At 46.3% G+C, this 26935-nt stretch overlaps 1 protein-coding gene across 4 annotated transcripts; it reads left to right on the top strand.

Moving 5' to 3' along the window:
• The first annotated feature begins 101 nt into the window (after positions 1–101).
• cdc42ep4b (CDC42 effector protein (Rho GTPase binding) 4b) lies at positions 102–26867 on the top strand. 4 transcript variants are annotated; one of them, XM_006635163.3, is made up of 3 exons: positions 102–1369; positions 21522–22736; positions 24101–26867. In XM_006635163.3, the coding sequence occupies exon 2, from the start codon at positions 21731–21733 to the stop codon at positions 22721–22723; it is 993 nt and encodes a 330-aa protein (XP_006635226.2). In that variant the 5' UTR covers positions 102–1369; positions 21522–21730; the 3' UTR covers positions 22724–22736; positions 24101–26867. The 4 variants fall into 4 exon arrangements, with proteins under 4 accessions (XP_006635226.2, XP_015212003.2, XP_069050662.1 ...); XM_015356517.2 differs by having other exon boundaries at positions 103–1369; positions 21522–26867; XM_069194561.1 differs by lacking the exon at positions 102–1369 and adding an exon at positions 1663–1766 and having other exon boundaries at positions 21522–26867.
• The last annotated feature ends 68 nt before the right edge of the window (positions 26868–26935 follow it).

Raw genomic sequence — 26935 nt, 5'->3', positions numbered from 1 at the left:
TAGAACGGGTTAGGTGAGTTTAGGATTCCCGTGCCTACTTGGAAAGTCATCACGCAGTCGAGCCCGTGTGGTATTTCGAAGTAAAGTTTTTTTTTTTAAGAATACAATTATCGGAAATTACACTGGACGTCCATCTATGTAATGTGTTTCTTCACGGCGCATGCTTGATTTCATCGGGGAGGGCAACCTAGGCGTGGGACTACAGGGTTAAAGATGTCCCTTTTTCGGGATAAAGGGGTCACTCTAATTATTTGGACCGGAAGACAAAGCGCACAGACCGAACCACGGCGGGGGAGGGGATCTCAGAGCTGAGGCAGGACAGGAAATAATCAGCGGTTCGACTTTAAACACGGGCTTTAATTCCATTATGCGCAAATTCTTCAGAGGGAGCTGTAATTATATTATTGATGTAATTATAGGGTTCACGAGTCTCGAGAGCACATGTTGCTTCATCGCATGTTTTCTTTTAAAAAACGCTAAATAATTTGAACTTTTGAAAGAATGCGTTGGGAAATAGTGCGGAATTTTAATAGGCCTGTAAAAGCAGAAAACTGTTTCTGCTGGGTTTTTTTTTTTACAGCACAAGAGGGGTTCTTGGTTCAAGGTTGTGTCACAGTCACAACAGTCACTGCGACCGTCCGTGTTTTTACACTTGAAAATAACGCAGGAGCGGCTCCAAAGAGCAAAGTCTAAAACAAAGTTACACCTAAAAACGCGTCGACATTAAACTTTTCGGACTTCTCTTTTTCTTGTCGCCAACATACCCGTAAATAAATAGGGTAGAAACACCAAGGCCCACTCCATTAAAATAAACCACCCAGTATTGTCCGTGACCGTGTCCAAAACTATAAATTGCCACCCGGTTGTCTTATCCTGTGATCTTAATAGCGTCCTGTCGCTTTAAACGTGTAGAGAGGGTGGTGAAACGCTCTGAGTGGAGAGAGGAGGAGGAACAGTTCGCTGATAGCGCCATCACGCAGCTGCAGTGCGAGACAGACCGGGAAGGGTCTTGAGTTGAGGTGCTGTAGTAGTTGATTCAGCAGCAGACGCACCGAAAAAATAACGCCTTAAACGTTGTAACGAAAATCATGTGCCTCTCAAACGCCTTCTTCGGATCGTGGTAAACCTTAGAGGTTATCCGCGAGTCAGTAAAGGATAAAAAAAAGAAGCGAGCAGATGTGTTACCAAGCGCCTGAACAAACTTGGGTCTTTTTTTGCGCTTGCCGGATCAAATAAAAACAAACAATACAATATACAGGCTAGTGTACTAAAAGAACCACAGTCGCAACCCGCGATCAGCGAACTGGGGATCGTTACAGAATAATTAAAACGGTGTGGATTTTGAGGAGATAAAAAGAATCGCATGACGGTAAGTTAACCATTATAGTTGTAGGTGGAAACTAAACTTCGCTGCATAGCGATGTTGCGTAAGCTGTGTAATTCGTTACAGTATAATTCTTATCATGTATCATGGATTGGAGAATTTACAGGATTTTTGTAATACAGAAATAGCATGGTAAGTAGACTGTTTCAATACCTGGGTAGGTTTTTATTGTATTTAAAGCTTGTAATACTTGCAGAGCCAATGAAAAGACCGATACGCGAGCGGACTCTCGATCTTTGTTCCTGTGTTAATTTGTATTTAATACAAAGGATTTTCTGTCCCTCGGATAGGTGCACACACAGTACTGCAACTCGCGTTTGCCTTGCCGTTGCACAGTCTCGGATAAGGGAGTGTCTGAGCGAGCTCGCCTGTTTTACTTGAGGTACAAAAGCCGTCTGGTTCTTGCCCAAGACGCGCTCCTTGGGAGGCTGCATCACTTAATTTAAACCCTTTCTCCTGGTGCTTTACTTCAGCAACGACTAGTCCCTTTGTTGTCTTTACGCCAGACTGCTTTTGATTCCGCTTCACAACAAAGGGTCACCGCGATAGCTTTTATTTTTGTTTGGCGGGATGACATGGCTGTGTCCCGGCTCGGAAAATTCCCGAAGCTGTTTTTTTGGCCCATTACAGGATTTGCAATACCTCGTCCCAGCCCCGAAAACTGAATGGTTAACCGCCTCCAGCGTGTACTTTGTACTGAGTTGACGTCCTTGCACATGAGAGAATATCCGCAACCTTACGGTGTTTTTACTTCTCCTGATTTGATTAAAACAACGAGGCGCTGCTACTCTAGCGACTGTATGGCTGAAAAGGTTGTTCCGAGTTCCTCACATTGATTATCAAAAATGAGTTTTAACCCAGCTTACTGGAAGCCAACAGAGGCGCTGTTTTTAGGCTCTCCCCATCAGAGATGCCCTCTCTGTAGATTGCTTTGTCATTCTTCTGTCACCTCGTGTAAAAATCCAGGACCCAGATCCAGTTGACTGGACTGCCCCGTCAGTCCTCGTGTAAAGAGGAGCAGATCTGCAAGGCAGGGAGAGCGCGCTTGAAAGATGTCGTTCATCCTGATGCAGCCCGAGTCATTTCTAATAGGGGAAGAAACATCTCTGGTGTGTGGAGCCTCTACGCCGATATGCGCCTGGCATCCATCAGCTGTGATGATGATAAAGAGTAAAGTCGGAGCTGAAAGCCTGCGGGGCGAAAAGCCCATAATGTCTTTAAAAAACGAAGAGGCTGTAAAGTTAATAGGCCCCCTGTTAGCTTCAGCATTCCAGCAAATGACCCATTAAGTACAGCCCAGTAAATGTGTTGGATGGTTTCAAGCGCTGTTTGAAAAATGGGGGGATTATACTGCGGTCTGTCTAGATACAGTAAGCAAGGGCATGAAGGGATGGTTTGGGGGCGTGTTCAGTGGGAAAGGGTATTGTATCTGACTGCTGGGGTGATAGTTAGAAGATACTTTTATTGTGTCATTCCATTGGTGGGCCAATGACTTCATTCGAGTAGCCCATCGGTTTTAACAAAGCCTCTGTCTGCCCTTTGAGCAAGGCCAGGTGCATACTGGTTCAGCGTGAGGATTTTGCCCTCATTTCGTTGGCCTCTTGACATTCTCATGCACAACTTTGGTGACTGCGTGAGAGTGAGTCCTGCTGGTACAGAAACGAAAGGTTAGCTTCCAAGAGTTCTCGTTTCCGAGCTCAACAAAGTTAGGGACGCGGAACGGTGCGATTAGGATTGTGATGGGTATTTTTCTAAATCGGTGCTACATCAGACACGCCTTCCCTGTGCAATCAATGCTTTATATACCGCATGTGTACACACGTATGAAAATAGCTTGCCCGGGGAAAAATGGAGACTGAAACCAGTGCATGAACAACTAAGAAGCACTCGCAGACACAAGTTGTGCAACTTTCTTTATGAATAAAGTGTTTTTATTTCGCATACAAAATACTTGCGTGGTGCATAGGAAGAGCCAGAGAGGTGGGGCTGTGCGTGTGAGAGGGGGGGCTTGGGTATTCACAGTGGTCGACAGCTGGAATTGGGCAGCAACTCCAAAGCAATGAAAATCACCTCCCATCCTTGTCTTACCTGTCCTGCTCCACCACTTACAGCTTACTGCTCTTTGAGAGATTATTTTTATCATGTTGTTTTGCCAGCTACGTCAGTTGGGAACAAATGCTTAGTTACAGTGATGACCTGGAGACCGCTTTGCACAGCCAGACGTGTGTGAGCGAAAAACCTCGCTCGGGGTTAGAACCAAAGTGTCCCACCTGGAGCTCGAACCCGCAGCCCCCCGGGAATCTGGGATCGGAATCCAGAGCCCTGACCGCTCCTCCTCGATGCTGCCTGCAGTTTCTGTGTTTGACAGCAGTTCTGTCATCTACTCGGTCCAGCGACTGAGTCGTGCTTTAGTACAATTACTCCAAAAGTAAACCTGTCTTAATTTAACAAGGCGTAGGAAAGATAATACTGTCATGAATTCCTTCTGTTGGTCGGTAAATGAGAAACACTACAGGCTTTGAGAACTTCTCTCGCTTGTGGCTCTTGCTGGTCTGTACTGCTTTTCGAACAGTAATCAGTTGTCTAGACAGAAATCATCATAGACTTTTGGGCACATGCACATAAAATCATTTGTGGCTTGTATCCAGTGTTATTGGAGCAGCCCGCTTCGCAGTCATACGTTTTGATGGTCAGTGTGCTAGTGGTCGCACCATAAAGAACTGTTTATCTTTGTGCCTGACCTGAATGTTACGATTGCCCATTGTATTGCTGAAAGACCACTTGTTCGACTGACCTTTGTGTAAATACCGAGACGGAAAGGGCACACAATTGGGCAGTTCGTTCCATTGTCATGGCTTGGTTTGCTTTGTGCTGGAAGAAGTGTGGAGCAGTTGCCAGACATCTGACTTGCATTAAAATGATACAGGCTGGGGGGCGCTAAACCACTGAAGGACATTGCAAGCAGCTCTTTGCCCCCCCCTCTGACTGACTGTCCCCCCCATGGAGACACTACCTCCAGGTCCCACAGCCCCGCCCTGCCGGGGCCAGAGCCTGTTAAGTATCGGTCAGCCTGACCTTTTTCTCTGATGGCACAGTAGAACTCCGGATTGAAATGCTGTAAAAAACGGAGAAGCTTTGGTGCAGCTTGTTTTGTAGGGAACCGTTGAATCATCCGTTTCTAATGACTTGGAATAATTTCATTTTGAACAATTAGCTTAGTGATTTCTTAAATAAATAAATAATTTTGAGTTTTTGGAACAAAACTATGAATACCCTCCAGCCCACAAGAACCCATCATCCCATAATTGATCGAATTGCTTGGACTAACTAGACCAGGGTGGCAAACCCCTTTTTGCAAAAAGATTTCTGTCCAGTTTTTGCAGTTCTTAGAAGCCCAAGCAGGCACAAAACTCACGGAGACTCATGGGCCACACAGTGGGTAAGTAGTCTCCCAATGTCTGTCTCATGTGTTCATGCTACAGTTTGCACTTCTTTGCTTTTAATTGAAGAGGTGTGCAGTAGACCATTTTCAGAAGATGGTTGCTGTACGTCGCGTATTTCCAACTCATGCTTTGCTAAGCGCTCGTTTTTGTTCGAGTTGAACGTTAAAGTAAATATTGTTGCATCTTGAAAACGAATGGACCTCTTCCAAGGAAGAAGTGTTTATGCTCGTTGAGCCTGGGGCCAGACCTTGGCCAGCAGCTGGACGGACTCCTCTCCTGGCTTGCTGTGCTCTTGCCAGAGTGCTGACAATGTGCATTTTCAATACAGACGGATATTAGGCAGACCAGCTCTACAACCAGCATGGCTTCTTAAAGTAAAAGAGTGCAGCTGCCAGGACCCGTTCTAGATCTATGGCGCATCCGAAGGAGATTGTCTTCTCCTCTTGTCCTCCTTCTGTGAAAGTCTTTGCAAGGCTGCTGTGAATGTGCCAGAGTTTCTGGTGCTGTATGGAATTGGCTTTCCTCCCAGGAGAAAGTGATTTTCCTTCAGTCTGAAGTGCAGCTGGAGGGAAGAGAACCTGAGACCCCGGACAGGCGGCCTGCTTTTATCCACGATTCTGAACGAGATTAGATGTCTAGAGCATCTGCACAACTTGGAAAAGAGCAGGGTGGGCCTCACCCCCTGTGCATGCCCTTTGTATGCTGGCCTGTTGAATCACCCTTTCTTGTTGCTTTGTTTGCTGTAATAACTGACTGACATTTTCAAACATGGCTTCTGAAAAAGACTTCTGACTTGTATTGGGGATGTGACTGAATAGGAGGAGTAAGAATTAGCTTATTGAAAGTTGCTGTTGCACTGCATGCTGCTTCATGTTGCTTTAATCCCCTGCCCCAGCCACTGTGGGGCTGTGCAAATATACAGAAAGGCAAGAAGACCGCAAAAATGCTCATTGGTTACATGGCTAATGCTTCTTGGTGTAGTGAGCTGGTGTGATGGGTAAAATAGCAGACTACTTAGAAACAACACCGAAGGCTTTTGCAGAATAAAAGTGCATGTGGAAAAGATAAAGAGAGAAACAATTGGAAAGGCTGGCTATTTGCAGTTTTCACATTGCTAGTCCGTTTCATGTTGCAGAAGAGTGCCCTCTGTGTTCGTCAAATGCATAGTTCTGCATGAGCTCTACATTTAACATCCTCGTGCTGTGCTTGCATGATTGCTGTGATCCGTGTGTGGCAATGTATGTATGTAGGCAGTGCTGCTGTCCGCTCCTCCTCCTCTGCATTCCAGGAAATTCCAATGTAAACTGTTTGTTTTTTCTGGAATTTGGCTTGACTGCTAGTTGCTGCAGAGAGTGACCAAAGGCTCGTACATTGCTGGAGAGGGCTGTGTATGTGTACAAAGCAGCATACATTTTTGTGGGATAGAGGCTGGGCAGGAATGCGCCGGTCAGGTTGTTTGGTGGCCAAACATGTACTGAAGTACAGGAAGAAATGCTCACACGTTAAGCTGTGTTAATCCTCTGTGGGGTAGAGTGAAAGCTCTTGTAATCTTTGACCCCCCTTCCTATTGAAGCTGTGTGCACAAGAATTGATGCTGCATATTTGGTGCATGTCCGGTCTTAAGTTGGAGAGTTGGAGCTGCTTCAGCTTGCAGGCTGTAAACTCCAGGTTAATTCTATGCCAAAAGCAGGAAGCACGCAACATTTGAGACAGACATTCAAAAACATGAAGTTAACCTCTGCTATATCCTGCCTTGGGTCAATGGTGAGCCTGGTTGTAAGAAAATCCATTTATTTCTGTAATATTCTTCATTTCACTTCCTTGTGTTTCATAATGTGAGTTCTTGAGCTCAGTTGGCATTTAAAATACTTTGTGCTCCAGACAATACTCCATTACACTGTTCATCACCATACTTGCCCATTATGTTGACAGCTGTATAACCCCTGACTGTGAGATCACAGGCAGGAGAAGCAGTTGCCTGCACTAAGTGTTGTACTTTGTCTGTTATGCCCCACAGAAGGCAGGTGTTGCTAGTATCTGTTAGATCTGTTTCAGAGATTTCATTGAGGTGAACAGGTGTGCCTGATTTTGTGTGCATGAGTGTTCACTGCTTGTATCTGTTAGACCAACACATCATATTAAGGGAAGCTAATTCTGTAGAGTGTTACCCTCATCCTGACTTACCACAGCTTGATTACCTCAGGTTTCGTAGTTTATCATGAATCGACTGGCATTACTGCAGTTTACTCTGCTATTTTTCCATTGGATTCTGCAGTAATTATTTGTAAGCATCAAACTGCTTTTTGAATATTTAGTTTTGAATGTATGAGAGCCCCTGTTGTATTCACAGTTAACCAAATGATTCTTCCCTATTATAGCTGTTAAAGATTAATTTTTTATTTCCTCTTAAGAGCAGCATGCTTGGCCTTCACCCAGTTAGGCATACAGTAGGAACAAAGAGAGGTTACTTCTTACTTCCATGCTGAACAGCAGAAAGAAGGAATAATGTTTCCGCTGTCATGCACCTGAAGGAGGTCTTGCCTTTTGCTTTCCTGAAGAAATACTTGTGAGTGGAGTTCAGGTGGAAATGTTTCTTGTGGCCAAACCGCTCGGACACGGCTCCTCACGTGCAGTGAAACAGTGTGGTGTGCAAACACACGTGGACTTCGTAGGTTGCCTATCCAGGTTGTGTCCGATTGGGCTTCTGTCCGGCTGTATTGTCCAAGGGGTGTGGCGGGTAATTCCCACGCCACATCTTATTACATAAAAAAAACAATAGCAGGATACAGTTTTCAGGAACAGAAATGGCTCCTTTTGAAGTAGGTGCATGCCAAGCCTCTTTTCCAGTGTCATTCAAAGGAGAACTGCCAGGAAGCAGATACACTTCAAGTATGTGCCATTTCCTTCTTTATCAAGGAATAATATTCCTGTTGAGCCCCCCTTCTCCTGTTCGTAATAGGAGATGGGCTGCCCTACGTGGATTGTGACAAGGTAGGAGCTGCTTAGTGTACTTTTGGGGTGAGTGTATTTAAAATGATTTAAAGGGGGTAAATGATTCATTCTTACTGATCTGTATCTAGATCCACTTCAATACCCTCGCCCCAGGCAGTGTTCAGTGTTTCAGGTTTGGGGAGGCTCCATTACAGCATTGCCTGGTTTTGTCTTTTCTCAGCTGTTTTACCTGCTGAAACCAGGCCCTGGTACGACGCATTCCGGTCTGTGGTTCAGAGTCCACAGGGTTCTCAGACTTCAATTGCTGGCTTCTGTCCGTGTCAGAGGAACAGGAACAAACCTGCTCACAGATATCGCAGTCGTTGCTTTGTTAAGAGATCTCGCTAAAGAAGTGGCCTTTGGTTTAAAATATTCAGCTCCCAAAATGGCTTCAGTGTGGTGTGATAAACCTTGTAAGATTCTTAGCCTCTTCTCCTTCAAAGCAAAGCTTTCTTTCAGCTTCTGCATCGATACTTTGCTGATAAATGCTGGAGAGCACGTTGTGAATAGTACTTGGAGCAGAGTGGCAAATCCTCTGTAGGAGCTGACATGTGTGGGGATTCCACAAGGATAATTACAGCTTTGCTAGTTTCCAGCTGCACAGTAATAAATAAGCAGTGCAAAGAAGTGAGACCTGTTCTGTGTATGTTTTCAAAGCTGAGCAGAAGACACTGACGCACTTAAAAGTGTTCTTCTTTCTTCTCACTGTTATTTTGTCACGGCAATTTGTTCGTTCCAAAGATGTGGTACAGTTCATTGCTTTCAGGGTGCCTCCGCTCAGCCCCTTCCAAGCCTGACTTGTAAATCGGCACTCAGGCAGTCTGTCAGAAGATTAAAAAACCTTTCTCCAGTTATGTGAGCATGGAAAAATGTTACCTCTTGGGTTTCATTGTTGTCTCGCGTTGTTGAGGTCTGGGTCGCATGTCCCGAAGCAGGCCGACTCCAGAGCTAGCCTTTCAAAAGAACTTCCCCACCCTGGAAAAAAGACCTTGTTCTCACTTGTGAGAAAAAATGTGGCAGATTTGAATGGGGCTCCCAACCTTGACAAGTTACGATGTGAGTTCTCCAGAGACGTCCCATCTGGTTTCAATCATCTGGGCTGTGGCACTCGGTCAGGCCCAGCTCTTTGTGGGAGTCATTCTTTTCCAGGAGCATTTGCCCCCTTGACAGTGATTAACCATTAACTCGCTGAATTCTTCAGTGTTACAGCCCTTCTTATCTGCAAGAGATATCCTATCACAGCCTGAGGAGCAGACAGTGTCTCGCAAGGTTTTCCGTAATGTATGGAAATGTCCAGTAATGTTTTAATGCAAGTGTCTCTAAATACAGTTAACTGCTACTGCGCTGGCAGCACGAATGCGTTGTTCAAGGCAATAGAATTCCTTGAATTTGAATTTGTGTGGCCAGCAGTTTGAGGAAAAATTGCACCTCCCGTCTGTGCTACAAGGCCCTTCACAGTCCAGAGAGTCTTCATAGTTCGTTGCCTCTGTTCCTAACAGCTCTTATTCCACCTGGGCAGCTACATGTGATCACAAGCCTGCCAGCTCAGCACTGCTGAACTGTCTCATCTCATAGACTCTTTCCATCAGCTCTTTTTAGTAGAGCCTGGATACTGGCCAAATACAAATAGTGGAAATAAAGTGTGGAAGATTCAGGGGAATCTTGGGGAAATTTGTAAGGAGAACATAGTTCAATTTTTGGTCCTGCTTTTTTTTTGTGTCTAGAGCAAGACTCTTCTGCAAGTCAACTAATATCCTGATTAATATCTAATCTATTAAGTGATGTCTATGCTTGGTATTGATGCCATTTGGGCTATTACAGTTACCTCCTGTAATATACTCAGAGAGACTGATTTGTTTTTTTTGGTATTGCACTCGGAGTTCTGCTCGTTTGTTTGCAAGGGTGTGCTCATCCAGAGCCCAAGAGCCGCTGTCCTGCAGGTGACCCCAGTGGCCGGGCTGTGGTGATTCTGTGCCTGTCAGCGGACTTACCTGGGCCTCGAGGCGTCCTGTCCTCTGATGAGACGAGGCTTTTGCAAGAGCAGTAGTGATAACCCCCCCTCATTTTCCGGAAGAGCCAGAGCCTTTTCCTTCAGTGACTCCCAGACTCGGGGGAAGCCTGTGCTCTATGTCAAGGAGCCACTTGTTCTGCTGCTCTGGGCACCGAGACTCTTAACAGGCCCGCTCAGGCAGAAAAACATACCTATTTAACGTGACTCACTCACTGTGTGGCCCTTTAAGATCTCGCTTTTAGTTGGATGCGCTCGCATTATAAAGCTTGGCCTCTCTCAAGTGTGTTGGAATTGTTGTATTTCCCCCACATCGCGTTTGAAATCGGCTTGCGATAGTCAGATTGTGACGGGTCCGTGCTGCTGTTATTCCACAGAGGTCGCGTGGGGTCTGTGTCTGCGAGTCCTCTGCTCTGTTTGGCCACTGTCACAGAAGAATCTCAATCCCCTCCAGAGCGAAGAGCGTCCGTCTTGAGCAGGTTAATGCAGTTGTCGCTTCTTGTGCGAGCAAAGCTGTGTGGTGTTGGCCTTTCATTGCGTCAGGTTGGAAAGCGTTAGGTTTGAGCTATTTGAGTGGACAGTCGCTGTGTGTTGTGCATTGAGCTTTTGGCCACACGACATGAGTCAGAGGTGCGCTCTGCTATGCTGTGTTATACAGGAGGGGTGACCACACACTGAAACCACACACTGCTCACTACTGCGCTGCATTTTGAGTTGACTGGATATTTGACAGCTGCCGTGTTTCTTTACTTGCCCAAATAAATTTCCTCCAGTTGGTGATCCACAATTTCTCACCTTCCACGTACTACCGCTGTTGCGGCTCTGTTCGGCCACTGTCAGAAGGATCATGAAGACGTCTGCCCTGAGCAGGCTGATGATGTCTCTGTCCTGTGGCAGGAAATAGGAATAGACATTAAGATTCTCGGCAGGGGTGCTAATGAAATCAGCAGGAGACCAAAACTGCCACGTTTTTACTGCCGATAATTTCACTGGCTCTTCACGGGGCAGATTAGGGAAGCGGTCCCAATTAAGAAAGGCTCTTCGCTTTAAACATGTGTAGTGATGGAGCTCTGCCTCAGATCCATCCACACTGAAACAGGCTTTTCTGCTTAAAGCACTTGCTGCCAGCTATCACTTATAAAGTATGAAAAGCAAACAAACAGTCATTGTGGGAACCCATTCTTTTCATGCCAAGCAGGCAAACCAGTGGGATTAATAAAGTTATTACAAGCAACGGTTTTATATCCACCTCGGGTTAAATCATTAAGGACAGAGCCCACGCTGAGGGTTTTCTCTTAACACAGCACTTTTACTGTTCCCTGGCGAGACCTGTGCGCTGAGAGAAGACATTTCTTTCCTGTGTTTAGGCCGGTTGGTGCAATTATGCCCTCAAGCGAGAGGGCCGTTGGAAAGGAGGAGGCTGGAGTGTCGTGTTGAGAGAGTGCCTGAGGAGACCAGCGTGCGTTTTTTATTTGCACGCGAGGGTTCCTGGAGAATTTACATGAGGGCTGCGCCTGCAGGCTCAGACGCCTGTGGCTCACAGGTGTCCTGCCTGTGAGAGAACAGGAAGGGGCGGCGTGCTTTATTTCCGCAGAGCAGTCGCCATTGGAGGGAAAGCACCCTCCGCCCTCCCTTCCTGACAGCATGGCCCAAAGTGTCAATACCACAGACCTCCTGCTCTCGGTCCTCCACAGTCCCATGGTGCTTTGCCTTTCCCATCCACTTTCTGGCAGGCTGACCTTGTGTACGTCTTTCTGCGAGATGGTAATTGCTGCGTTTGCTGAACAGAGGCTTAGTTTCTGCTGCACTGTTATCAGACGCTTATCATACTGGTGAAATGACCCGTTTGTCTGTATGGAAAAGCGAGTAATAGTGAAAGGGGGGGCTCTTTTTCTAAACTTTTCTTTTTCCTTCATTGTTGAAGTAGGTTTCTGAAGTGGCACTCTGATTTCAGTTATTTTGCTTATTGTGTCTTCAGAATGAGCTTTTTGTAATTTCAGAATCACTTTTTTTTTTAATTGTCCTGTGCAGACCCTTCCAATTTTCCCCCTCCCCCCACCCCCAGCCCTCCAGCTCCATCCTTTATGGGGAAAAATACTTTTAAAACAAAAGCCCCATCCCATAAAACCGTTGGCGATCAGCACATAAAAAAAAAGCAGCAGCCAGACAAGGATAAAGATAAAATAAAAGACAACTCAGTTGGAGTGAAAAATTGGAGACGGACACAATCGTCCTCTGTCTCGCTTTCCTCTGCTCTTCTCATTCGGCAGACTAATGAGGTCTGGGCACATTCCAAGAGGTTTAGGTAATACGTTGAGTGCAGTAAGAGCACAGCTCTCCTGAAGAGCCCTGCCAACTCTGCACCCTGGTCATGCCCATTCTGAGCTTCCTTTCTGCTCTGTAAATGTCAGGGAGGCGTGCTCTGCCCAGCCTGGGCTCCAGGCTGACCAATCAGCCCCCTAAAGGAAAACCAGTGGCCCCCATCGCTGGGGTACCAAGAAAGAGACATTTCAGCATGCCAGCCTGTGCTGTTGTCTGTCACCTTGACAGATGAAACCTTGAGGAATAAAACAAGGGCTGAAATTTATAACCCTCCCTTTTTCCCTTTCAGCATAAGACATTTTTACTTTCCCTATGTGCCAATGTGACATGCACATCCACATGATCTGCCATACACCCGTCATCCCTGTCATTAATAAGATTGAATGTGTAGAGATTGTCGCAGTATAAATGATGCTGTACCCTCAAACCAGATCTCTAATGAGTTATTGGTGTTTGGAAATGAAGTCTACCATTTTAGCTCTGTGGCTGTCATACCCAAAGACCGCATGAAGGGAAACACGATGTGATGTGATCAGGAATTTTGGAAGCTGGCCGATGGGACAGGTTTGAAAATGAGGGAGAAAACAGGATAAGCAGTATTTAGGTCTGTTTCAGTGGAGAGGTAACTCTCTTCAGTCAGTTGCAGGCGAGAGGAGAGAGGTCATGTTAGGGGTGTGGTGCCAGAATGCATGACTTGATCCTGCAGCACCTAGCCTGTGTGTGGCAGCTAGGCCTGAATCTACCTGCACAGTCTGTGCTGCGCATGTGTATCAGGATATGTTCATGAACGTTTCCTAATGAACATGGGGCATTGGGAAACAGTCTTTTTTGTCAATTAGACAACATTGACTAGAGTTTGAAGTTTTGTTTGTCCTGACAAACCATAGTTTCTCAACTCCTTCATCACTGAAAATGGCTAGTACCCCAGAGCACTTGCAGATAAGTAGCGTGACTGTATTGTTTTCTGGAACTTCCCCTGAATTAGTGTGCTTTTGACTAAAGATTGCATGATTTGCTCTGTTCCGGAGGTGTGGTAGCTCTCGGGCGGATTTTAGAAGTATATGGTATGTAATTTAAAGAGGCGTTGGACCTAACAGGTGACATACTGCATTCAGCTGCCCTTTCTGTGACTTGTGGAGACAGTGTCTTGTCATTACCATTCATCTCTTGATCTCTTCCTTGTTTTCGGAGCCTTTCAGTACAGGCTTTTAAAGTTGGCATCATCCCTTTTTAATTGTCCCCCAGTCTCCATACTGAATTGTTGTTTTTCCTTATGCGTTTCGCTCACAATACTGGGGCAGGCCTCACGATCGCCAGCAGTTTCCTGGCAATGGTTAAAGATGTTGGAAAAGCACCAGATAAGGTCCTGGCTGTGGGGACTTGCTGTGCAGGAAACAGGACAAGTCATAACTAAAACGGGGTGCGTGTGGTGGAAAGCAGGTGTCCTTTAACAGGTGGGTTTTGGGAAAAGTAAAAAAAACACCAGTTTAGTGAAACTCAAACACAAATTGACACCCTAGTTCCTCTGGACTTCCAACTCAACCCCTGTCAGTGTCCTCTCTAGACATGACTGCAGAGCTCAGCCTCAGCTAGTACTGACCCACTGTTAGTTGTCCAGTTACTCATAACAACGGTTAAAAATGAGTGGTGGGCATACGGCCCATCTGCCTTGTTGGTAATCAGTCCACGGATCTTATCCAGCTGTTTCTTGAATGAATGCTGCATACAATGCTGGCTACTGTGATCATTTAAATTAGGGGGGAAAGGTCAACATTTGTTTTTGCATTATCATGACAGAGAATGGGCTGTCAATTACAAGGTTTGGCAACTCCTTAAATCAGTTGATGTAGTCTTTTCAGCCTGATGAAAATCTTTTTTTTTATAATTGAAAGTGAGGTTGAGTGTATCATTTTGGTAGCATCATCAAACTTAGATAAGGTGTATCTGAAGACATTATAGGTCCAGACAGATTTTACACTTCCTCAGTCATTAAGTGTTCTAAATATGTTGAGAGCATGTTTATTTTTTAGAATGTTAGATTAAAGCATTATACAGTTTATGTTCTACATTTATTTGATTGGAGGGCTTTATCTAGGAAATATACGAGTTCTTTTTGTCTGTCTTTACTGATCGCCTGACAAATGTCGTTTGGATGTGCTGCTTCAATCTTTTATGATATCACATCAGATATGGCTTTTGGGGTGTAATGTGGCCAGACTTTATTCAGATGAACTGCTGATGGGATAGTTACCTTTGCCTCCATAACGGGATTAGCATTCAAAAGCAGGGCATGCATTTGTGAGGGGGTGCTGCCGACGACTGCCGCGGGTTAATTAACGGGACAGACGAGGCTCCGCTGGCGGCTAGTCTGAGCTCCTTTCTTGATCATTTGCATGCGAATGGCTGTGACCTGCAGCAGGGGCAGTTCAATGCGGTGTCGTTGGGAGTGCTCTGTGTATAAAGCTGAGGGCAGGCATCTTGTGCCATTCCGACAGAGGCCAGGGCTCTTGTGGAAAGCGAATCACTGCTTGACTTAAAAGGAAAGCTGTTCTTCGGGCTGTGTTGATGCTGAGCTGTGACCATTTTGGACCTCTTCGTATGCAAGATGGCAGCAACTTGAATACCTGGACTTGCTCCTTTCAGCCAAGAGTGTTTAATTGCTGTCACTTTGAAGCAAAGCAGAGCTTTGGTTTTTAAAAGCAGCTTCAACCAAGGTAGGTATGAGAGCTTGTTATTCACATAAGCAGTTGAAAATTAAATGTTGATTGGTGAGCACGCAGTACAAGGCCAGCAGTTCTCCTGAGACGCGCTCCGGAGGACAGCATGTGACTCGGCGTCCAGACGTGTGCAGTGAAGGTGATTGTAATAAAGCAGTAGTACCCAGACCATAGTCTTGTAAAGTTTTAGTGAAGCCTTTTGTAAACATAAATGGGCATGCTTTCAAGTAAAAGGCCTGTAGGTAAAGGTTTACACCACTAAAGGTGTAAATGTTTCTGTTGTGAGAAGGAGGTTATTGAGGTTAAAAAGAATAACCAGTGTCTAACCAATAGCCCTGTCTGCTAGAAAGATCTTCATCTGGGTTTGTCAGTGGAGTGGAATAACTTTTTCAATGTAGTATTTTACCAGTTTGCTAAGAGATGTAAAAAGCGATGTAGAGCAAAGATTAGATTGTTAATGAGAACAACTGCATGGAGCACGAACCCCAGGAAGGGGAAATTCTCCTTCTTCCTCTCAGGGTTCACTTGACATTGCCTTGACTTCTGCTTAAACGTGGAGAGATGGCCGTTTGGCCTCTTTGGTAGGTTGATCCCAAGGTTCTCAGCCAGACATCTTATAAAAAGAAGTCAGGTTATAGGCATCAACAGCATGGCTGGGTGGCCTGTCCAGACTCTTGTCCAAAGAAGTTTTTCTGTGCACTTATACGTCCTTTTCGCTTGTGTCCTCTGGTTTGTTCATTCTAAAGAAATCTGCTGGGATGACTGTCGATTCATTTTGAGGTTTTTCCAGTACTTCCTCTCATAAGCTTCTCTTTTCAAGACTAATAATGTACAGTTCCTTCAGCCTGTCAGTTCAGGACATTCCTTAACCCCCAGAATGTGTCTGGTTCCTCTACTTTGGAAGGCATCCAAAGCAACAGTTATCTTTTCTATGATGTGGTGATCAAAATTGTACATCATGTTTTTACATTTTAGTATTGAAAACATATCTTACTTTTTGTTTTAATAATTTGATCTTCCGGCTGAAATGCAAAGTATCTGTAGACGTACGAATTCAAGACATCCGGACCTAGATCCTTTCCTCCACTAGATCTTTTTCTCTTAAGGGAAGGTAGGAAGAGATTGAGGTGAAGTAAAAGGATTGGGAAAACAAACTCTTCCTCTTAATCGGATCGGATGAAGACTTCATGCCTGAAACAATATTGTTGGTCTGGGTCAGGTTTACCATCCATGCATAAAAACGTCCTGTTTGAACACCATGAGTCTTTTCAGTGAAGAAATCCAGTGTTGTGTTTTTGCGAAGCTCCTGATTTCAGATAGTGTGATCGTTGTTGAATGGTGGAAAGTGAAAGTTGCTGAATGTAGTGGGAAATTGAAATGCAGTTCCCTTTTAGGGAAATTAGGATTCGTTGTTTGTTTGTTTTTGAAAGGCCATTGCCGGGGCACAGCTAAATGCTTTTCAGTGAGAAGCCACACACATTCTTGAAAAGTATCGACAGTGGTACTTAGATATTGATCTTCTGTCTGTGGCATTTCCTGCCTTCTTGAATTTGCTTAATTGTCCGGGTTATTTTTTCTGCGCCTGATTGTACGATGTAGTTTGGCATTGCTGGTGCCAATGGCTATGTGCACCAAGATGGGCAGCGCATTCACTTTGAATGACAGTCGTACCCATGAGGGGGCTCATGGGGGCTGCCAGGCCATGTGCTCCGAACTGCTGCTTCCTGTGAGAGCGGGAGAGCACGCAGTACGCGTCGCTCCGGTGAACGGCCCCATCCTCCCAGCTCAGTGCAGGCCTGGCCAGAGTGAGCGAGGCGGGAGCATCCTGGGAGCAGCTCTCAGGTCTGAACCGTTTGAACCAGCGCGGCAGCTGACGGGACGCCCATCGCTCAGGACCAGGAAGAACAAAGAGTCCCAGGCCGAAAATCAACTCCGGATGTGGAAGGATTATGGAAACTGTTCTCTATTCCATGTGTTCTCTATTAATTTTTTTCCCCCCCTCCGTAAGAGCAAGTTTTCTTTTCGTCCAATCGCTTGATTGTTTCTTGCCCCTGGGCGAAGCTTCTCTGTCGTCAGTGTTGCTCTGGGAAAGAACCGCGGGTCTTGTTGCGCTTGTGGCGTCTGTGCCGCACACTTGTGCTGCACCTCTCTCGCCTGCGGGGAGTTTTTCCTCCAGGAGTCAGGCAGAGCCTTGGCAGGTGAGTGTGGTGTTGCCATTGGTGGGAGGGGGGCGGGTGTATCATATTTCAAGGGCATTGTAACGAGAAAGGCCGTAATGAGTAATGGTGTAGCATGACTTGTAAGCTTGAGGCAGGAAACCTGAACTGAGAGGGTGAGGAGGGAGGGTGCCCTTTTGTTTTAAATTGTGATAACTGTAGTGCGAGTTGTACAGGGAGAAAGTGCACCCTGGAGTAGAGGATTCTGGGATCGATTCAAATAATTGAAAGATTATTGAAGCCCTAATGTAGCAGATCCCAATAAGGGCATTGTTATTTTTACATTGGAATCGCAGATTATTTTTCTTCAATGTCAGCCCCCTCAGGTGTTTCGAGCCTGGGCTGTCTGGCAACTGCTCCTGTACCTGTTCCTGGGAGAGAGTTGGACCAATGCCCTGTCAGCAGAGCCTCTCTTCATCTGTAGCCGGACAAAGGGGGAGTCTGCTGTGCTTCTTGTTGGCATCACTGCAAGCAAGCCTATAAGGGTACTCTGAATGGGAGGCTAAACTGGTGATCAGAAAGCCAAGAGTGCCAACTAACCCTGGCCCCACCAGGACAGTCCGGGCCGTCGTGTCATGTGGCTCGGGCTCGAAGTAGCAATGTCTGGCCTGTTGAGCTCAGCCGACGCTTGCAGACGCATGCGGGAGCCTCACAAACTGAAGCTGAGTGCTAACAGTATTGCCTCTTGCCTACACAGCGCACAGATCCCATGTTGTCAAGCTGTGAAACTGCTGAATCCAGCACAGCAAGCGCATCGTGTTGACAGAACAGTAGCTTGAAACACCCAACCAGCTAATTACAGTCCTGGCTTCTTGCTGCAAGTTGTTTTTCTCTCATCTGTTTAGAAAACAAGCTGATTAACATGAGACCTACACTAGTCTACACTGCTAAAAAAACATTCCATTTTAGCATTGTTGCACTCTTCCTTTTCAGTGCCATTCGTGTTGTAGGCAGTGCTTAGTGTTTCTCTGTGCAGGCTGGAAATACTGGAACCTTAAGGAGCACTATGCTGATTTTCGAAGTGCAGCGGGATGTGGCTTTTTACATTATTCGTTTTCTATTTTTACATCGGGATTATTTTGTCTGTGGGTGGACGAATTCTCCAAACTGAATGGAAACTTGGAAAGGCTTGAGGGGTCGTTAAAAGTTTTTCCAATAACGAGGTTAACTGTTGAGTGTTGTTACAGGCAAGACAACTGAATCCAGCTGTCCTTCAGCACTCCGCCCATCTTGTTGTTTTTCATGCTCGCATATGTTCAGCTTCGCAGACGGTTCCTTAATTGAATTGGGCTTGTAGACGTGGGGAATGTTTGTGTGCTTCAAGGTTAAGATTTTCCTTGAAATGAAACTCACTTGATTTCACGAAAGGATTCAAAACTGATGTCAGAATGGTCCGATTAGCAAATTCCTTGTCACGTTTTCAGGTTTGGTTTGCTAAAGCAGTTGGAACAAAAAGCCAGCGGACCCTAGGATGTGCTTTCAAGAGATGGATGACAGAGCAGAGCAAAAGACTTGAAACCATTTCTGATTTCCCCAGGTCACCATGTGCTTTGGGCTTGGGAATGGTAATGGGGGGCAGGCAATGGGACAGTGCCCTCTGGCTGCAGGCTCGCGCCAGATCCTGAGGTTGGCACCAGCCAGTGGTTCAGAAACAAGCTTGAGGAGCAATCTGAATGCTGCAGACCATAATTACGCAGCCTTGCATGAGGTCATGGTGTAGCACTGAGACTAGAGGAGGAGATCCCGCCAGGCATGCTGCTGCATGGCTGGTGACGGTCCAGACATGGGTAGAGCCACATCCTGCTGCTGAAGCAGAGCCTTCTCTGGCAGCAGCTCGTCGGATCTTGACAAGTTTGCTGACTCGGGCCTGAAATGCATCATTCTGTGACTAGTCACAGTTTCGTCAACAATTTTTTTGCGTTCAAAATGAGCAAAACCTCCACTCCTCAGGTTCCTGGGCGGCGTGGCCTGACCTGTAGCCTGCGTTGAGGGTAACTCGTACAACGTATGGAACCTGAGGTTTTCGGTGACGACACATCCTCCCCTGTCAGCGACTCGGCTGGCTTGAAACACAGTTTCTTGTTTTTTTTTAGGTGACTCCCATCAGCGAGACGCTCGGCCGAGCCCTGAGGGCTGCAGTTCAAAATTGCCTCATTCGTTTCAAGGGGGGGAGGAAATGGGCTGCAAGTGAACGTGCAGTAGTGTGCAGACTATTTTTTTTTATCTCCGTGATTACTGTCAAGCCAAGAGTGCTGGCTGTTAGCGCTGGTGGACTAAGACACACAAGCAGCTGTACTGGGATTGACGCTACTTCTGTTTGTCAGCATTTATAAGTGCCTGTAAACAGGGCTCCCTGAATAATAATAATAATAATAATAATAATAACTTCTTACACTTATATAGCACTTTTCTGGACACTCCACTCAAAGCGCTTTACAGGTAATGATGTTCCCCTCCACCACCACCAATGTGCAGCCCCACCTGGATGATGCGACGGCAGCCATAGTGCACCAGTACACTCCCCACACACCAGCTAATAATCTAGTCAAGTACTGAAGAGAAAGGAGAAAGCTTTCAGAAACCTTAAGTTCATTTTAGGGGAAGCAACAACACAAGTTTTATGTGTGTGGCGTAAAAGCAGATTTTGAGTTTCTTCGCCTAAAGCTGTAAATGACCCTTTAGAATCAGAAGCAGCTAGAAAATGAGAAAAATGCCAGACGAGAGCAACCTGATCCCTTTATGACGTAAAAACCAGAACAGGAGATCAAGAAGCGCCGTTGAAGATTGTTAGAAAGGTTGAGTCTTCAGAGGGTTGGTTTTACGTGTCAATTTCAACTTGTGAAGTCGGGACTGGAAATCATATGGAAGGCGCAGGGGCTCCCTGGGGTCTGCTTGGGAATCCGGAGCACGCTGATGAGAATTCCTGTTGTTCCACACATGTGGTTAGGAGAGAAAGAAGAGTCCTGAAAAACATGCTTGGTGGGACGAACCCGCCTTTCAGAAAAATCGCTTCGAGTGCAAACCTCTGCAGTTAGTGTGAAGGACGACGGGTTATTTAATATATAATGGAGTACAGCATGGCTGTAATTCATTCTGCAAGATATTTAAGCATCTCTGGCAGTGTGGAAAGCCTACGTTCTTTTAGCTTTTAATCTGAAAGGACGTAACTCCTTGCCAGCGTCGCTGCGATAAAGACTTTCAATAAGGCGGAAGAGCCCAGCCGGGTGTCATTGCCCAGATCACTGTGACAGTGCAATGCACTGCTGTAGAGCTCCTCAGGGCTCTTGTCAACAGTAGGTCTACAGATGATGGAGATGTCAGTGCAGAATAAGGCAAACGTGAGTTGAGAGTTGAGTACCTCCATTCTCAGCCCCACTTTATCCTGATCAGCATTCCCAGATTCTCCGGCTTGGCTTAGGCACCAGTCTTGCACTTGTCTCTTTTTCTTACCCATTTACAGTGATTTGGACCTTATGGTTCTGTTCTGTTTTCCCTGTGAGAGTCCTGTGTGCACCCCGCTGTGTGGGGCAGGCCATGAACACTGCCCTCTGGTGGTGTGTTCTACCTGCATACATTTAAATGTGTCTTAAGAAAGACACATGCTGGGGTTTGTGACTGATATTAAGTTGCAGTTATTAGGCCACTTCAATGTGTATTTTATTGTCGTGGGTCACACCTGGTTAGTTGTAGTTCTGCTATTAAATACTTGCTTTTCTTGCAGGTGCATTGAGCAGATCTACCATGCTTCTGGGTTTCTTTTTATTTCCGTTCTAATGAATTCAGTGCATTAACAACCATTTGAACGTAGTCACCTGGAAACCATGTTTGACATGGAAAAGATTGTTTACTTGCAATCTGGCAGGGAATTGAACAAACAGAATGATTGTGAGGGGGTGGCTCTGAGGTGCCGATGGAGAGCAGGCTGTTCTGTCTCTCCCTGTGACTGCAGATGCTCAAGAGTCCTGGTACTCTAATGCCATTTGCCTAGAGCAAGCTGACGATGCATCACATAATTAGTTTCTTGGTGATATCAATATTGTAGTTGAAAGGTATAATAAAGTTGTCACACATGTTGCAGCCCATCTTTGAAATTGTATCCTTTTTATGTTGGTTTCTTCCACCTCTGTCTTGGATTATCTCCCTTTACTTTTAATATTCCAGTTACTGTTGCTATCAAGACCTTTTGAAATTTGCATTTTCATGCAATGCTGAAAGATTTACTAGTATTTTGCAAATCTGTGCTGTGAATTGTATTGTCTATAGTTAGTTGGCTCACAAACATAGTTCTGTTTTATTGATACTTACCGTCCGCTGTCTTTCCTTTTAAAGAATGAAACGATAGAATACCAGTTTGTCTGCCATGCTTGTCAGATCTGAAACTAGAAGACTTGGTCGGCTGTACGTCTCATCCATACGGTTTCTCGTGCTTTTGTTTTTCAGGGTTGATCGAGAGGATTTTGGGGTGTCAAGACCAATGGTGGGGGAACTGCAATGGCTGTGACCTGGAGATATCTGGAAATTCTCGTACCGTAACGTCTCCGCATAGCCCGCCTCCAGTGAGCAGAAGGGACTCGAGCTTATTTCGGACTTGCCTAGGGAATCTCCCATCCCGAATCCTCCTCCCCTCGTTTCTCGGGAGCCGCGTCAGAATGCCGATCCTCAAGCAGCTGGTTTCCAACTCGTCCCAGTCCAAGCGCCGCTCCCGGGCCGACCTCACGGTGGAGATGATCAGCGCCCCCCTGGGGGACTTCCGCCACACCATGCACGTGGGCCGGGGCGGGGACGCTTTCGGGGACACGTCCTTCCTCAGCACCCGCTCCGGGGAGCCCCCCCGCGAGGGGGACAGCCCGGCGCACTCCCCGAGCCCCAAGCCGGGGCTCTTCTCCCGCACGTTCCGCCACAGCCGGCGGTCCCAGTCCGTCACGCGGGCCGACAAGCGGGAGTCCACTCTGGCGCCGCCCAGGGGCTCCCCCACCTTCGTGAAGAACGCGGTGTCCCTGCCGCACCTCAACGACGAGGACGGGGAGAGAAGGGCTGGCCGCGTCCCCAAGAGCCTCTCCTCCAGCCCCCTGAAGAAAGCGCCGGACTCCGAGAAGCCCGCCAACGGTGCCGCCGCCGCCGCCCCCCCCTCCGGCATCAACAGGCCCTACGACCCCGAGCTGGACGAGAAAAACTTCGGCGAGCTGACGGACCTCCCCCCGTCGTCGCCCCCTAGAGTTGGGGGGGGGCTGAAACACGCCGAGTCCGTCATGTCCTTCCACATCGACCTGGGCCCCTCCATGCTGGGAGACATCCTGAGCGTCATGGATAAAAGCGCCTGGGAGGAGGACGATCTGGGGTTCGAGGAGGGGAGAAGCAGCGAAGGCAGGGGCTCGCCACCTCTTCTGGGCCAGGGGGAGGTGGAGTCCCGACCCCCCAGGGCGTCAGACAGCCAGGCTCACCGCGCTGGCCCCCTGACCCCAGAGCCCCAGCCCCGGCGCCAGCACCCGGACACCTCGTCCGTCTCCAGCGCGGGATCGGCGGCCCTGGAGGGGAGCCCAGGGCAGGGGGACGCGGAGAGCGTCCAGTCCGGCTCGCCGCAGGGGGAGGACGAGAAGGACTTCTCCTTCATGGACGAGGACGACGACGAAATTCGAGTATAAAGAGGAGAGACAAGTACGATCGCAGTCGAATCCATAATGGCATCTAGGACCTGGGCTTTTAGAGAAGGCACTAGCTGGGGGGTTTGGCTCTACCAGTCAACAGGAAGCTGCAGTTCAGTCCATCATAAGCAAAAGGGAAAATAAATGAATATTTGAGTCGGAATCACAGTATAAAACCTCGTCCTGTATCGCTGTGACTGTTCCTGCACTCTGCAGATGCCCTTGCTTCTGAACCAGCAGGAGACTGCGTGGACTATTATGCTGAAATCCTGAAGTGGTCCAGCAAGGACCAGGAATTAAGAAAACGACCTCTGAATTCTTGAAACATTGTCATGACTGTTTTAACCTGTTCGTTTTTCTGAAATGACAGCCAAGTTTTTACACGCACTCAGCCATGTGCCGTTGTGCAGTTGTATGCTGTAGAAGAGAACACTATTCCACCACTGCTGCTGCTCGCACACTGCTGTCAGAACCAGAACCCTCACACTTTCTGGGCCATGCTCCTCCTGATGACGTTTCTAAACATTTACCTGCACGCTGTCCTTTACCCGCTCCAGCGCTTTGTGAACAAACGGCATCAAGTAATGTGAGGTTATCGCTGCAGTTCAGTTTTCGAGCGGCGCTGCATTTAGAGATTACATTATCCAGTGCAACGGAAGAAAGGCGGTTCCTTATCGTGATCGAATGCAGGTGGCGCCAAATGCTTTCAAACAGGAAGCGGGATTTCTTTGCTTAACCACAAGGGGATATACTGACAGCTGTTCTTAAAACAGTACAGTCAGTATTGGGGCCCCTAAACATTGAGCAGAATGGCTGAGGCTGTGCTATTGAAGTCGACATGGGCGACCGCAGTGTAGGAGTATCAGCAGCAATGATAAGCTTTCCAGTCGTCACAGCAGAGTCGGATCACAGACGAGGCAAGGCCACTGCAATCTTCTAGCTCTTTGCCTAAAGAACACCAGCCCCCCCCAAGGAAGCCGATTGGAATGAGCCTGAGGGTCAAGCCTACATGGACTGAACTGTGTTTTCCTGCAGTCTGGAAGAGCTGGGAGAGGAAAGGGGAGGGGAGGGACAGTGCATTCATCCCCTGGCTGTGGTTTCTGGGAGGCAGCCGCAGTTGAAGAATGTTGTCAGTGGGAAGTCAGGGCCAGAAAGCCTTCTCAGCTCTCTAAAATGCAGGTTTATTAAGTGATTCATGGTAGCTATTTTATTATAATAAAATCTCTCTTGAGATTAATACAGTAATGGGGTGGTTTTCTTTATAATATTGTTTTTATTTTCATTGTTGTACCCTTTTTATAAACATAGGACCTATAAAAGTATTAATCTAGGGCGAACTTTGGTTTATTTCTTTTATCGTCTACCCGCTTCCTCCAGACACCTGACGGGAAGGGTAGAGCTCCGCTGCTGGCGCGCAATTTCCTGTGTGCAAAGGAAGAGAGGTCCAGTGTGCAGTGCATTATGGGAATGGCAGTCCATGGAAGAGAGCATTTCAGTATCGGGCATGAGACACTGGCTACGAACGGAGATAAAAAGACACCCCAAACCTGGGATTGCTAAAAAAAAAATGGATTGTTCTGGAAGTCTTTTGAGAGTTACCCCCACCCTGCTTTAAAATTCACAGTGCATTCTGGGAGTGGAGGCTATTTTTTTAGGTTGTATTTTTTTCCCTCAAAGGTACTCAAGCAATTGCCTCTCGCCTCATTTTCCATATAGCTGGCTTTTGGGTTGGAGAGGCCAGTGGGGACAAAGATTTTTAGGCAGTAGTTTGGTCTATAAGTAAAAAAGCAATAGTTAAATGATGCAGGCCCTTCACAATGGACTCACGCCTGGCCTCCCTCTGCGAACTGTGATGGAACATACTGTTTCTTTACCTAAACATCTTCAGTTTGGGAAATGTAAAACACTAACTTTTCTACAGATGTAAAGACTTTAGAAATGTTCATTTAATGTGTATTTTATATTTCAGCTGCAAAAGTAAGGAAATGCAGAAAAAAAAATCAAACATTGTATTTATCTGAAGTGGCCTTTTCCTGGAATTGTCATGCAAAATAGTGCGGTTTTATCACCTCTGTTTCAGAACAAAGTTGTCCTACAATTCTTTACACACGTTCTTTGCAAATCAGGGTATTGAGCATCTTTGCTGGAGGTTTACAGAAGGAATCTGGTCAGATTAACTCTGGAGGAGGAACAGTCATGTGCTGTGCAGCTTTCTGGGTCATTGTCCTGAGAAAGAAATTTGTCAGCTTTGTTTAAAATCTGTTTCATTGCAGAGAAATTGTTCAGAGATGTGGTCAGAACACTTTGCAGTATCCTCCACAAACCATTGAATGAAACGGACTTCTTTTTCATTGTGCTGAAATCATCTGTGAGCCTTATGGCAGGCAGCAGTGCCCTGTGTGAGCCCATGTCTGCCCAGCTGTGTAGGCTCCACAGATAGACTGGCCTTGAATTCCCACAGCTGTACACTCGGAACACGTGCCCCACCTTCTCTGTTGGAAAGAGGCGTTTGTGAGCTCTTCAGGCCAAGAGTTTGCATTCAGACATTGTGTTTTAGGATGGATCAGTGACTGATTATCCTTCCCCTTCTTGTAGATTCCTCTAACCTCATCTTCACACAGTCTCAAAAATGTTCATACTCCCGAGAGCTGTATGTGTACCCATACTTAAAACAACAGAGTGGCTCTGCTGTAAAAACATTCCAAGCAGAAAGCAGGTTTTTTTATACATGATTGCTACACGCTACAGTTGTGAGAATACAGGCTTGGGTCTAGTGCAGGCAGTGTTTGACTTGAGAGTCCCCTAGGACTTGCACAGCCCACGTTTGACATTCAGGATTCTGAAGTGGCCATAGGGCTGCCTTGCTGCTCTGATGGGTGCCTGAAGGTGCAAACTAGACTTCTCTGTGGCTGGAAGAATCTCCATCAGAACAGTGCTGTGCAGGTTACATGATTTCAAGGCCAGGATTTACAGAGAGGGGCTGCTTGCTCATGGAAGAAACAGGTCATGTCATGTGCTTTTAGACCTCATGGGATAATTATTGGAAAGACAAGACAGCTGGACCCACGTTTCACTAAGATCAAGTCCACGTCTGGCTATTTTAGTAAAACCAGATACTGATTAAGTAGCATGACATTGTGTGTAAGTGTCTGATGTTGTCTGGAAGGTGGAGAAGGAAAGGTGTCAACATTTTGTTTTGAAGAGTTCATTTAAACCTTTTCAGAAAGGACTTTTGTTTTCTATGACTGCTAAGCCCAATAACAAAATTGCCATATTTGTGCTACCGCAGTAAGCTACTTTTAATATTGCGGAATGCCATAATAAATGTTTGACCTATTGTTGGATGAGATTGTTTTATAGCATAAGGTGCCAAAGAAGACCTGTTTTCCATGGGTTTTTTTGTTTTATAATTCGTGTAGAGACAAACTACCTAATCTTCATTTAATGATATAAATCTGTTTAACAATGCTTTGATTCTAAGACCTAGTTCTGGAGTGAATTCCAAAGCCAAATTGATAGTCTTGGAAATTGGCCACAGACTGGGCTGTAATCTCTGTACATTGAACTGAGCGAATGGAGCTACACCTCTTTCTGTTTTCAGGCCGTCATGCTGTACAGAAGGTAGTGGCTGGATATTAAGAAAGCAGAGACCAGATAGAACTGTAGACCTCCCAGACAAGTGCTCGTTTTTGTTTCGCTAAAGAAAATGAATGATCAAGATGTAGAGCTTGCCTCGGTCTAGGGGACAGTTTTTAAAAGTGCCAACAGTGATGCAGAAGAGATGACTTAGCTGTGGCCCTTGCCTTGCCCTTGAGTGGCACAGCACTGCAACAGAGGAAGCTTCAGAGCTCGTCCCGCTGTGTGTGACTGTGCGGAATAGGAATTCCTCTGTTGTAACAGCCCGTTACAGGTGCCCATTGGAATACCCACTCTGCATCGACATTGAAGAGAAATTAAATATATTTGTGAAGAACATGCATTTTTCTGCAAGTGTTCCATTTAAAATTATTTTTCAGTAGCTGAAATTGTTTTCATTTCCCAGTCCTTTGCTCCTCTCTCACTATACATATGTATTTACTTCCTGTTTCTCCTTCCAAATAACAAGTATATTTTTCAATAAAAGAAAACCTGGTAATCTTTCCTTGATGAACAGTGCTGTTCTTTCTTTCTAGGACTATACCGGTCTTCCTAGGGAGTAACTGCTCACTGCCT

Source organism: Lepisosteus oculatus, chromosome 9 (genome assembly GCF_040954835.1).
Source record: "Lepisosteus oculatus isolate fLepOcu1 chromosome 9, fLepOcu1.hap2, whole genome shotgun sequence".
NCBI lineage: Eukaryota > Metazoa > Chordata > Actinopteri > Semionotiformes > Lepisosteidae > Lepisosteus > Lepisosteus oculatus.
This window is presented reverse-complemented; position numbering and strand designations above follow the sequence as displayed.

Coding starts and splice junctions, on each gene's coding strand:
- cdc42ep4b (XM_006635163.3), top strand. CDS start 21,731: ATGCCGATCCTCAAGCAGCTGGTTTCCAACTCGTCCCAGTCCAAGCGC.